This window comes from Coturnix japonica, chromosome 38 (assembly GCF_054131305.1).
Source record: "Coturnix japonica strain WE chromosome 38, WE-NBRP24, whole genome shotgun sequence".
NCBI classification, from domain to species: domain Eukaryota; kingdom Metazoa; phylum Chordata; class Aves; order Galliformes; family Phasianidae; genus Coturnix; species Coturnix japonica.
Window position 1 is genome coordinate 5386009 of NC_140700.1, and position 13146 is coordinate 5399154.

The 13146-nt window shown below is 56.3% G+C and overlaps 1 protein-coding gene across 5 annotated transcripts; it reads left to right on the forward strand.

Annotated features, from left to right (window-relative positions):
* Positions 1-1360: 1360 nt before the first annotated feature.
* Positions 1361-10549, forward strand: BAK1 (BCL2 antagonist/killer 1). 5 transcript variants are annotated; one of them, XR_014938678.1, is made up of 7 exons: positions 1361-1591; positions 4037-4140; positions 5712-5847; positions 5929-6072; positions 6665-6723; positions 7414-7594; positions 7736-10549. XR_014938678.1 is itself a non-coding variant. In XM_085526917.1 (6 exons), exons 1-6 carry the CDS (start codon positions 1530-1532, stop codon positions 7838-7840), a joined length of 732 nt encoding a protein of 243 aa, XP_085383043.1. In that variant the 5' UTR covers positions 1361-1529; the 3' UTR covers positions 7841-10549. The 5 variants fall into 5 exon arrangements, 3 of the variants coding, with proteins under 3 accessions (XP_085383043.1, XP_015740753.2, XP_085383044.1); XR_014938679.1 differs by having other exon boundaries at positions 1361-1487; XM_085526917.1 differs by lacking the exon at positions 6665-6723.
* The last annotated feature ends 2597 nt before the right edge of the window (positions 10550-13146 follow it).

Sequence of the window (13146 nt, forward strand, 5' to 3'; positions counted from 1 at the left end):
GTGGTTTGGCCCAGCCTTGAATGCTTGCACTGCTCATAGAGGTGGGAGGAAGGCCCATGGAAGGGCTCACTTTCTCCATCTCCGTGGCCAACACCAGAAAGCTGCAACACTCCTGCAGGCAGCAGCGGGGTGAAAGGCTTTGAAAGCAGCAGCTGTGTTTGCCATCATGGTGCCACACATCCATGACAACGATGGCAGCAAACTGCAGCAAACCCAGCTGCCCATCTCACTTTGTCCAGCCCGTCTGTGGGGCAGCAGGACATGGCTCTGATGGGAGCTTTCCTGGGGCTTTCAAGCCGGTTCCCCTCCTCTCCCCAGTATCTGCCCTCTCTTGAACACCCTCCAGCAGCCGTTGGCAGACACATGGCAGCTCCTGCATCCCACAGCCTGAGCTCAGCCGCCTCTTTGCTGTGGACACAAAGGATCTGTCCTGCCCCCTGCCCCTCCATCACTGCAGGCATCCACTGCTTTGCCCTCCACAGCCCTTCTCTGGTGTCCAGGGCACCCCTGGATCCGGGGCTGAGCCCTTTGCAGTCATTGTGAAGCAGAGGCCTGGCCAGACACATCTGGGATTCAACAAACCTTCCAGCTCAGCTCCCTGAGCATCCCGCAGGGCAGGCTGTCCCAGGGCACGGGGCAGACAGATTAATTGATCACAACCAGCCAAGCGTTCATACTGGCCCCAAACTTCTTCTCTGGCGTTGGCAGTGTCATTCATGGAGGGCAGTGGGGGCAATTTGGTGCCCAGCCATTTCCAGCCCTGCTGCGCTATATCTCATTCTCCAGCATGAATCACACCCTCTCCTCCTCCAGCCAACGGGTTTTTCCCCCATCGAGGTGGATTTCGGATCTCCTCAATCACTTGGTGTGAATCACCGCCGCCACCAGCCCTTCTTTACCTGGGGATGTTCCCGTATGGAAACGGTCTAATGGCTCCACGAGGGCACTTTGCCCACGCAGCAGCCTGGCAGAGCGGACCAACCCCACTCAAAAGCCGCAGCCTTCCCAGACCGGAGCAGCCCAGGACGCCCCATAAAGACGCAGGGCGGCCGTCGGGGACAGGCAGAACTGGGTCTCAGAGGTGCGTTCTGTCCCCTCGTCCATCCAGGCTCAGCATCGCATCGTGTCCCCGGCTGTGGTTCATCCCGGAGCACCTCGATCCCCCGGACACCCCCCGAGCATCCCACGCTCTAGAGCCGCTACTCGCAGCCCCGCAGCCCCTTTCCCACGCTTGGGTCGTGCAAGGCGCCTCTAGAGGGAGCTGAGCCCCGCCCGGCTCCGTTCTACATCTATGGTCTGGGGTTGGGTTTCTATTTTTTTTTTCCTCCCTTCTTTTCCCTCCTCCTCCCCGGCCCTGCTCGCTTCCTTTCCCCGCGCCGCGCCGGGAGGAGGCAGGAAGGGAGGCGGCGGGGATGGAGCAGCTCCCCGGGGGGATGCAGTAGCTCCCTGGGGCACCCCCCGCCCCACCTGGTCCCCGCCGGGACGCGGTGAGTAGCGGGGACCCCCCCGGTGCCCCCCACCCCGAGGTGATGCGCTTTGCCGCCCCGCAGGGCCGGGCCGGGCGGTGCCGGCGCTCCGTGAGCCGGGGGAGGTACGGGGGGGTCCGGGGGTACAGCGGGATCGGGGGGGGCTGATGGTCATCGGTTACAGCGCACGGAGCGCTGCAGCGAGAGCCGGGCCGAGGCTGGGGGTGGGGGGTATCGCTCCGCGCTGTTTTGCCCCGAGGAGCAAATGTCGCCCCGTTCCGTGATATTTCCTCCAGGTTTGTTTGGGGTCGTCGTTGTTGTCTGTTTTTTCCCCTTCCCTCGTGAGGCCGCAGCGGTGACAGCCCCCAGCCCCCACCCCTTCCCCCTTCCCCCCCCCCGGCATCCCCGCACTGTGAGGTTGGGGGCGGCCGATGGCAGAAGGGCAGAGCTGGGCTGAGCGATGTCCGTCCGTCCGTCCGTCCGTCCCCACGTCTGTCCCCGCTCCGGGCATCGCACGTGGGGCTGCGCGCTTCCTGCCCGCAGTGCCGGGACGTCGGGGGGGCGGCCGCGATGGGGGCTCGAGGGCCGAACCCTGAGGCGGGGGGCACAGATCCCCCCCACCCCATCACCGGGCCCTTCCCAGCATCTTCCTGGAGCACAGGAATTGTCCTTTGGGGAGAAGAGCTGGGAGAAGTTGAGTGATGAGTGTGTCATGGGGGCACAGGATGTGTGTCAGAGAGCTTTAAGCAAAGGGAACGAGGGTAAAATGAGAAACAGTTGAGGCAAAGGTCTTTTTTATGAGGGAAGCCTGCAGGAAGGCTGATTCTTTGCCTGCTATGTGCTTGTTAATAAAGATAAGATTCCCGTGCCACGGCAGAAGGGTTGCTAAATCCACAGCATAGGTGCTGGTTGTGTCTTTTAACCCTTTGGGGATGGGTTGCACTGTGTGCAGTGCCTGGGGGTGCAGCCAGAGGTCCTGGATACGTGCAAAAGATCCACAGAGCCCCACGGTGCGAGAGAGGAAATTGCTGCAAGGACCCGTCTTGAGAAGGAAACTGAAAATGAAAGTTCCTCTTAATGATGGCCCCATTGCAGCTCGCCACATTTGCTTCCTAAGGGCTTGGCAGACAGCAAGTTGAGGAATCACATGAGTCAGCTGCTCGCATGCTGTGCTCACCAGACCTGCTGCAGGTTGAGCCATCAGAGCAGCCCCAGAAATTCGTGTTGGGGAATTCCCTACGCTGCCCTAACCCTAACCCTAACCCTAACCCTAACCCTAATCCTAACCCTAACCCTAATCCTAACCCTAACCCTAATCCTAACCCTAACCCTAACCCTAACCCTAACCCTAATCCTAACCCTAACCCTAATCCTAACCCTAACCCTAACCCTAACCCTAACCCTAACCCTAACCCTAATCCTAACCCTAACCCTAATCCTAACCCTAACCCTAATCCTAACCCTAACCCTAACCCTAACCCTAACCCTAATCCTAACCCTAACCCTAATCCTAACCCTAACCCTAACCCTAACCCTAACCCTAACCCTAACCCTAACCCTAATCCTAACCCTAACCCTAATCCTAACCCTAACCCTAACACTAACACTAACCCTAACCCTAACCCTGCCATTCCCTGAGCAGGGAGCAGCAGGAGAGGGGTGGCCCCACAGACCCCAGTGCTGATCCTCTGAGCTTTGCCTTGGATGGGGATGTTTGAGGTTGGGGAGGAAAAGGGAAATCCTGTCCCTGTTGGCGTGGAGGAAAAAACAGCCCCTCCATCTGTGTGTCAGCGGGGCTCAGAGTCCCTGAATGCAGCACTATGTGAGAGCTGGGCCAGTTTGCATTGCCAGGCCCCCATCCCCACTTTGGATGCACTTTGTGCTCTTGTTTATGATCTCAATTTGTTGTTGTTTTTGTTTTCCTTCTGCATAATCTTTCTGTGTCAGCCTGGACTGTGTGTTGCCCCTCTGACCTCACCATAGGTGGTCGTTTGCCTGTAACCAGCACTTAAGTTTTGCCAGGGCTGCATTTTAAGCTGGGTGTCAATGGGTCTCTGGGAATTTCCAGCTGATGCAAAGCAGAAAACCCACCCGCTCTGCCCTGAGAACATGTACTGGCATGCAGAACAAAAGGCAGCAGCCGCAGGGATCCAGCCCTGACTTAAGGCAGGTGGCCCCACTTCCTTCCCTGCAGAAAGCTGGGCTGACGTCAGGGCGAGCAGCGGGCAGCAGAGCAGCGGATGAGCTTTGCAGAGCCCTCAGCACAGGTACATGTGGCTGCAGGGTGATGGAGCTGAGCACTCAGCTGGATTTTCTCAGCTTGGAAGGCAGAATTAAATGGGGAGTTGGAGCCTCTGGATGTAGGAAGGGAGAGACCTGGTTTCTTGTAGGAGCTGTGGAAAGGCAGAGCTGCCTGCAAAGAGCTGCAGCCATGGGGTGGTTTGCTATGGAGGGGCAGAGCTCCGCTGCTGAGCTCTGGGTGCCCTGCAGAGCTGCTGCCCTCTGTGCTGGGCTGTGCCTTCATCCTGGTGCTGCTGTGCCCCCCTCATGTCCTGCCTCTGCCCCTGCAGGTCCCACAGCATCTCTGCAATGGAAGGGAACGAGGGGGACCCACCCAGGGCCCACAGACGGCAGGGCAGCAATGGGCGCAGGTCATCACGGGAGATCAACTCAGGTAAAAAGGGTGACGTGATGTTCGGGGGGGGGGAGCACGCTGGGGCTCTTTTTGGCATGTGTTTCTATGTGGAAGGTGGTGCTCTGTACCTCCAGGGCTTTTTGTAAGGCTTATAAAGCTCTGCGGGATGGAACGCTGAGCTCACACGCAGGTAGGAGATGCTGGATGTCATGGATGAGTGCAGTGAGCAGCCGGGGGGATCGCAGAGCAAACAGCATGGGGAGCTGCTGGGAACCAGGCTGTGCTGGGAACCGGGCTGTGCTGAGCTGAGCTGAGCTGGGAACTCATGCTGCCCACCAGTGGGTGAAACTGGGAGCCAGGCTGAAAGGGACTGGGCACAAACCTCAGCTGGTTTGGTCCCCTGGTGATAAAATGCCACTGCACAGAGCGCTTTCAGACATGGGTGATTTCTTAACCTGTTCTGCAGGTGGACCTGTAAATAGGTGTGAGTCACCGTGGCTCTGTCAATAGCAGAGGTTAGAAGCCCTCCCCTGTTTATGTACCTGAGCTCAGACCCGGCTCAGGGCCACTTTATTGCCCGATGGGGCTGTTTGTACCCTGTCATGTCCATCTCCATCATTAGAGCTGGATCCCACATGAGCACAGTGCAGGAGAGAAAGCCGTCCTTCCCTTACCAAAGTCTGTGAGGCATAAAAACAAATACATGAGTGGAGCTGTTTACGTATGCTGATTTCCTGTTTGAGGCCAATGAGATGCTGTTGTGAAAACCAGTGAGAGGATCGGGCCCTGAACTCTAACCACACTGCTCTGAGCTGTGCTTCCTGTACTGCCTGCTGCCCAATACGGGGCTGCCAGGACCTGCGGTGGGATCAGGCTGGAGCCGATGGGCTGCTGCGCTCAGGGGGTGTTACTGCAAATGGAGTGGGGGAAGGAGGGTCCTGGCTGCTTCAGATCCCATAGAGCAGCTGAAGCCATTTGGGTTTGCCAACCTGCAGTGCCCATCTCCAGCACTAATAGATGCAGAGCTGTCCTCTCCCCTCGGGGCCAGCTGCTGTTTCCAGGTTGGGGTACCAATATCTGTGCAAACAGCCGCACCTCTTGCTGCAGTCATGTATCCGAGGTGTCCTTGCACTACTAAAAATAGTGCCCGGGGTAGTTAGAGCAGGGATTTTTGGGTTTGCTTATTTCCTCTTTGCTCCTGCAGGCTGTTTGCTCGGCCTCTCATGAAACTGTGACTCATTCGGTTTCGTTTTCTGCTCACCGCTCTGTGCTGCGCTGCTATGTGAGGTGGGATTTGTTTATGGCCAAACAAACCCAGTCTGAAAGCAGCCACCACTTCTCAACATTGCCCTTCACCTACTACATCTCATAGACCCATAGGATTGTAAAACATAGAACTGCATGAGTTGGAAGTAGTGGTGCATGTGGGTGCTCTTGTCACCTGTCCTTGGGCATCTGAAGTGCAGGCTGAATGGGAGGGGGTGCACACGAAGAGAGATTTAGGTACACAGCACAGATTTAGGCTGGAAAAGCCTACGTGGCTCCTTTCCAACCTGTGGAAGGCAGCAGCCAAGCTGCCTCTCGACTTCTGTCCCTCTTGCATCTCTCAGAGGACCAGGTGGCCCAGCAGACCGAGGAGGTTTTCCGGAGCTACAGCTTCTACCGCTACCAGCAGGAGAGAGAGGAGGGAGGGGTGGAGGTGCCCATGGACCCGGAGATCATGGAGATCCAGCAGGAGCTGGGCAGGTAAAATCTGCATCCCCAGCCCCGACCTGAGCCCGGCTGCTCAGCAGTCAGTGCCCATGACAGCCCACCTTCCCTCGGCAGCACCAGCAGCCAGGTGGGCAGGCGCCTGGCCATCATCGGGGACGACATCAACAAGCGGTACGACGCGGAGTTCCGCTGTATGCTGAAGTCCTTGCAGCCCACCAAGGAGAACGCCTACCAGTACTTCACCACCATCGCCTCCAGGTGAGGCAGCAGGAATTAAAACCTTCATGGCAGTCCGGAGCAGCTGGTCCCACAACACATGGGCTGCATCTGTTCCAACTTCATCCGCATCCCCACCCTGAGCTCTGACTGAGCTCACCGTTACGGTTCCTGTGTTCTCTGCCTGTCTGCTCTTGTTCCTATTGCACTTTCTTCACACTGTCCCCTTGGCAGCCCTTTTTTTGAGCTGTCTGGGGGCAGAAACTTTGGGTTGGGAAGTGTGGCCAGGTGGATGTCCCAGCAGCAGTGAGAAGACTGGAGGCAAACACCCAGATGATGTTTTGCCCTTATTGCACGAGGCACAGCCTCGGTCTGTGCCCTGGGCTGGTTTGCTCTGCAGCCCTGATGGCATCACGCTGCCCTGTCGAGGTGCCCACGGAAGCTCCAGTTGTGCTTTGAGGGGCTCAGCTCTCGCCCCTCTCCCTGCATTTTGCCCTCAGGGCCACCTGGCTCTCTAAGACCCCTGGAGGGGTCCCTGGGCCTGGTGCAGCCCCGTCCCTGCACCCCTCCGCTCGGTGTGTGTTGTCTAACTGCCTCTCTTCTGTCCTTTTCCTGCTCCCCTCTCCCTGGGAAGCCATGCTGAGCTGTTGGCACCGCTTTGCCACCCTGAGGCGGTTAACGCGCCGCAAGCAGGTAAATTAACCTCTGTCCCTTGGTGCTCCCTGTGTCCTCCTGCTCCATCCCAGGCTCCAAACTCCTTTTCCCTCTGTGACCAGTGCAGCCCTGCAGGGACAGCCATGACAGCACCAGGTTACAACGCAGGGCTGGAGCCTCCTCTTACTTTTCTTCTTTTATTTTTCTTTTCTTTTCCTTCTTGCTAACCCTGCTGGAAAACAGGAACTCCCAAATCAGTGTCAGACCTGCACACAGTGATGCGGTTTGTGCACAGCAGCTGACACTGGGAGCAGGAGCAATAGGCAGAGTGTATTGTGGAGCCCCCATCCCTTGGGAGCATCGCTGAAGGCAAGATCAGTCACTCATGGAGGGATTTGTCTGTGCAGGAAAAGGGAAAATCCTGCTCTAACACACCTCTGCCCCAGGTCTATATAAACATTCTTGCCTCTGGGTATGGCTGCACCAAGCAAGGGATGCTGTGTGCACATGGGTTGCAATCCTGATCCTGGCTGCACATGTAGCAGCATTACGTAGCCACTAAAGCACCACCTCCCCTGTGCTGCTGGGATGCTCCTCGAGCAGCACAGCATTGCCAGCTCTGCCCTGCAGCCCATGAGAACTGAGAGCCCCAGGCAGCACAGGGATGGAGCCAAGCAGGGCGTCCTCTCCCAAGGAGTGTTTCTAACCCAACCATTGGCTTCGTTTCAGCTTGTTTGATAGCGGCATTAACTGGGGCCGGGTGATCGCACTGCTGGACTTCGGTTACTGCATGGCCATCTACGTCTACCAGCACGGCATCACGGGCTTCCTGCGCCGCATCGCCCGCTACGTCACCGAATTCATGCTGTACAACCGCATCGCGCGGTGGATCGCCCAGCAGGGAGGATGGGTGAGCTGAGGGCACCGTGCCCGGGGGGAATGGGCAGGAGGGGGTCGGTGGGATCCAGCAGGAGATGGGAGCAGAGCAGAGCGTGGTCCCAGCAGGGCGCAGGCACTTCTAATGCGCTCTGCTCCCTCTGTTTCCCATCAGGTGGCTGCACTCGATCTGGACAATGTTTACATGAAGTACATGCTGGCGGTGGTGGCCCTGGTGATGGTGGGGCATTTAGTGGTACGACGCTTCTTCAGGCCCTGACCGCCGTGGGGTGGAGGTGGGGGTCCCGCCGAGCTCTCTCTCAAACCTCTGCTCCGTGGTGACACCTCCCAGCCCAGGGGCATTCAAGGGACCTCTGAGAGAGAGAGCAGCGTGGACCCGTCAGCCTCCCACTGCAGGACACGGGGCCTGTGCCGCCCAGGAGATGCCACCGGGAGCTACAGAGGGAGGGGAGGGCTCTGCTCTGCTGTCTGATGTGCCTCGCTGTGCTGCTGAGGGCAGAGCAGCGCTGTGACCTTGTGGCACACAGCAGTGGGGCAGCAGAACGGGCTGCTCTGCAGGACCCAACACATGGCCATGGGGGTGCACCTACGTGTGCGTGTTGTGTCTGCTCTGTGCTGTTCTTAAGGCACTCCTGGGGTGGGCTCCATCCCACTCTGTGCCTGCATTTGAAGAGAGGTTCCAGCCTCAGTTGTGCTGTCTGTAAGTCACTGGAGGGGTGAGCCAGCATTAGGAAGTGTGGGGTTTGCTTTGTCTTCCCCCTGCTCCTGAGCCCGAGTACTTGAGCCTTCTCTTTCTTCATAACAAGCATCCCTTCCCTTTAAGAACCACACTGACAGTCAGTGGGAACACGCCTGGCACCAGCAGGCTGCCTGCGCCCACCCCACACTGCAGCTCCCCAGGGCTGGCACAGGTTGCCCACTCCCCAGCCCCGCTGTGAGCCCCAGAGCTGTGTGCCAGCAGGGCTGGGGAGCACCAGTGGTTTTCCAAACACTAAGAAGCTGCGGTGGGTGCAGGCAGCCTGCCCTCCTCCCATCCTGCTGGCTGTTCTGCCCAGCACACTTGCATGCTGCCCCAGTGGGTGTCCCGCACTGCCAGTAGGAGGCACTGGGGCTGCAGCATCGCATCCTGTAGGAGCTGGGCTGTGCAGAGAGCCCAGGGATGTCTGAGCTGGGCATGGCACGCAGCCCTGTGCATGCATGGCTGCTTTGGCGAGTGGCCCGACCTTGTTCCATTCATGGCCGGTGCTTGAAGATGAGCTTTAGGAGGGGGAGGGCAGCCGGCACCGCTCCCCCATCTCAGATCTTCCTGACTAATGCAGAACAGGGTGAGCATCCCAGCACAGACTGCCTGCCTTAGCTCTGTTCCTTTTACACCAGGCGACTCTTTAAGGTTTGAAACTGTGATGGCTTCTCTGAGCCAAACCCACCCCGTTCCAGCATCACAGGCTCCCAGGGCAGCTCAGCAGTTGGGGCAGCCAGGAGCCTTCAGGGCAGGGGATGAGCAATGGGGCTGCGCTGGGGCTCCTCCTGCTGTTGGGGGATCCCTGTGGGGCAGCCCCCTTACAGACAGCAGCAGCACAGCCCTGAGCATCCTCAGTGGGAGCCAAGGGGTGAATGGTGGGCCCTGGGCTGCCCTCCTGCTCCCCCAGCAGAGGCATTTCCTAATGGATGCCTGTCTGTCCTATTCATAAAACCTTCCACTGTCAGCTCCCTGCGTCTATTCGTACCCTTGTCTCCAGATTCATCCTCAATGTCTTGGGACTGCTCTGCCCCAGCACAGAGGACACCCGGCAGCCTTGCAGGACCGACCATAATTTTATACCACTGATGTTCCTCAGGTTCCTGTGTTTTAATGAAACTTTTCAGCCTCTTTCTGTATCAGGGTCTTCCCGTGCTCATCGCTCTGTCCCCATGCATGCAGTATCCCTGCCCCTGAGCTGCACTCCCTGGAAGGACATTAAAATATCTGCTATATTCCTCTTTATCTCCCTGCCTTGGTTGCTTTCCCTGTAACACTGAGGTGCTGAGTGTCTGTGTCGTGCTGTGCCCAGGCTTTGCAGACGTGCAGATGCTCTGTAGTCCATTTGTCCCCTTTGCAAGTGCACTTCTTTGCATTTAACCACGCAGCTTCATCTGCCACCGTCTCACTGCTCCACTGCATCGAGCAGAGCTTGAGGTTCCCTGCCTGGTGGGAGCACAGGCAGCCTGCAGGTCCCCATCCCCACCTTCATTTCTGGGTCAGAACACCACCAGATGGAGCTTCTCTGCCGCGCTGAGCAACTCATTGCTCTTTTCCTCTTCTCTTACCGGACCCCGTTATCTGTGTGCCCTGCTGCTCTCAGCTGGACTTGTTGCAGAGATGAAAGCAGTACATCAGCTGCTCCTTACCTTGTTCACTACTTTCCAACACACTCTGGCAGCTGTAAGGGAGCACTGTGCTCATACAAACAGCCCTACGTTGTTCTCATCTTCCTGAGGTGCTTCGCCTTCTGAACCCAATTCAGATGTAAGGCCAGGGGACGTTAAATAAAGGAGACTCCTCAGCTCTGTGGTAGATGACCGAGCCTTGACGCAGTCTGTGATACCAGAACTGAGAAGGGAGTTTTTAACCTCGGTGCTGAACAAAGGGAAATTTCCATTTGTAGCCATTTATTTCATTTCTCAGGGCATTTCAAGGGGGAGCTGCCTCGGGATGTCAGCACGGTGCGTCCCTCTGCTCTCCAGCTCCTTTCCCTGCAGAAAGCCCTGCTCCATCCCAGCACAGCAGGGCACAGGATGGAGCCACGAAGCACCCCTTGCACTGCAGGCAGGGGCTGCAGGGAGGTGGGGAAGGGGCTGCCTGCAGACACAGGGGCTGCGTGGGACACGGCGGGTTTGCTTTTACCACAAGATCCTTTCCTTTCACAAATATTCTGTTTTAAAGTGATGTAATATATATATATATTTGAAAATAAAATGGTACACACAGCGCAGACTCCTTCTGGTGCCCTTCTTTGCTCGAGGTATTGCTGGGTGCATTACAGGTTCCCTTGCACAGATCTGCATGAGATGCTCAGCCTCCCATCTTCCAAATGCTTTGATTTCTCTTTACATGCTGCAGAACCTGTATCTCTTTGCTGTGAGTCCCTTTGGATCTCGGCGTCCTTCCACCCTTTCACTTTATTTCCATGAAAGGCTGAAGAAATAAAGAGGATAAAGCAGTTGTTCTCCCAACAACAGTCTTCTCAAAGCGCCCTTTGGATGCATTTGGACGGGTTTGGATCCAGAAGCAGCAGTTGCTGAAGTTTTCTGGCTGGAAATGGCACTTCTGTTAACACAGGAGATTCTGGGATGCAGCAGCTCCGCCAGTTGGAACCTGGCCTTCAGTGAAAAAAAGACAAGAAATAAAGCCAATAAATGCAGATTTAGAGGCAGCGCATCTTCCCAGGTCATGTGGAAGCCTCAGATTAATAAATCAGGATGGAAAATGGCTTCAGCTGAAAATTCCGGGCAGCTGTTGCTTTTCCTCTTCGTACATAAACACTGACAATAAAAACCCCACAGGCTGATTAATGCCCCCACACAGCTCAGCACCGTGTTGGTGTTTCTACTCTGTCATTCTGCAGCCTTATCCTTGAGGCTGAGCCCTGGGGGTCCGCAGCCCGTCCCAACCCCTCACACTGGGGTGGTTTCAATGCTGTGCCAAGCAATGGCAGCTCATGGGAGGTGAAGGCGGAATGCTGCGTGTCGCATTGGTGCCACGTGGTTAATTAACGAGGCTCAGCTCGAGCGCGATAATTTGTTAATCTGCATGGCTTAATTGCCTGCAGTTCTGAGCCTGCCCCTGTGTTAAGCTCCTCATAAAGCGGGTGGGGGGAGCCGAGCTGTGTTTGCTCCTTTGGCTGCCAGGTGCTCCTTCTGTGGGCTGATAAGGCAGAGCCGCTGCCCCGGGTTATCGCTGCGGAGCAGCCCCATCCCGCAATTCAACGTTGCTGATGGGTGAACAGTGCTGAGCCCCCCACCACGGAGAGCCAGGGGATGAGCATCATTACCAGCACCACATTTAATAGGACACCATTTCAATGTGCAGAGCAACACAGAGAATGGCTGGGGTTGGAAGGAAGGGACCTCGAGCATCACCACATTCCAACCCCCATGTTTTATTCTGCAGTGCCAAAGGCAGCAGCTCTGAGCTGTTCAGAGTGTGGCAATTGTCACCAGTGTCCCTCCCTGTCCCCTCAGCAGCTCAGCACAACAGACACAGCAGCCCAGCTTTATTGCTGGTGTAAATCAGGAGCTCTGCCGACCTGCTGGAGCGCTGCAGATTTATGCCAGGAGCTGACCCGGCATCTCTATTTTCAAAACTAGGGCAGATTGAAATATGCTGCTTTTCGATAATATATTCAGGTTAACGGGGCTTTTATATTTGGGCAATTAATCTTGCATAGAATGGAAACCTCTCGGGACAACGTGCGAAGGTTGCTAAGAAGAGGAAAACAAACGTGGTTGTGTAACTCAGCTCTCTCCGTCCCCTCTCTCATGAAAACATATTGCAGTGATACAACAGTGATCTAAAATCCAATAATAGCATTACTTTGATACACAGGAGCATAGCGAGATGTAATACAGCAATGATCTTACTAAGAGGTAATTTTACACTAAAACAGGACGAGGAAATGTGACTCAAAGTGGAATTACTGGGACATAAATCTGGGTAAGGAAGGAGAAACACAACTGTGCCCAAGGGAGGCTGCCCCGTTCATGGCCAGGCTTGTTCCTCCTGCAGCACTGTGCACATCTGTGCTGGGCTCTGTGGGTGCCCAAGCTGCATCAGGTTGCCCAAGGAGGCTGTGGGTGCCCCATCCCTGCAGGCATTCAGGGCCAGGCTGGATGTGGCTCTGGGCTGCTGGTTGGTGACCCTGCACATAGCAAGACCAGGTGATCCTTGTGGTCCTTTTCAACCCAGGCCATTCTGTGATTCTATGATCTGAAACCATCCACCAGCAGCTGATTCACTCCAGCACTGGGCTCTTGCATCATGGCAGGAGCTCCCACTCACTCACAAGCAGCAGCAGCCTGTCAGGATGTGCAGCAGACCGCAGCTCGATGAACGCGTGTTGCATCCGTTATTTCAGAGTGGCAATGACTCTGGAATGCAAACACTGCCCCGGTAGCACCGTGTTGATTTATGGTGGCTGAAAATCCACCCCCCACCATGTCATTTTTGTGGGTTTTTGTTCCTTTCTCCTCCCTTCCCCCTTTGGAGCCCAATAGAAGAGCAGCTCTCAGTGGTTCTGTTACAGCAGCGATCCTGCCCCTGGCCATGGGATTCAGGTAATGACCCATAACTGAAGTAAATTAGTGTTTAATTCCCCATCCCTCGCAGACAGCTTACTAATGGAAATTGATTTCCAGCTTTCTTCTTTTCCACTCAACACGCTCTTCTCACATCTTTATTTCAGATCCAAGTCCTTCCCGGTGACTTTCAGCCCGAGGGTGACCAGCGAGCTGTGCAGCAGCACCCAGCGATGGCAAAGGCAGAGGATCCCTGCAGACACAGCAGCTCCTCCTGCCCGAGCTCTGAGA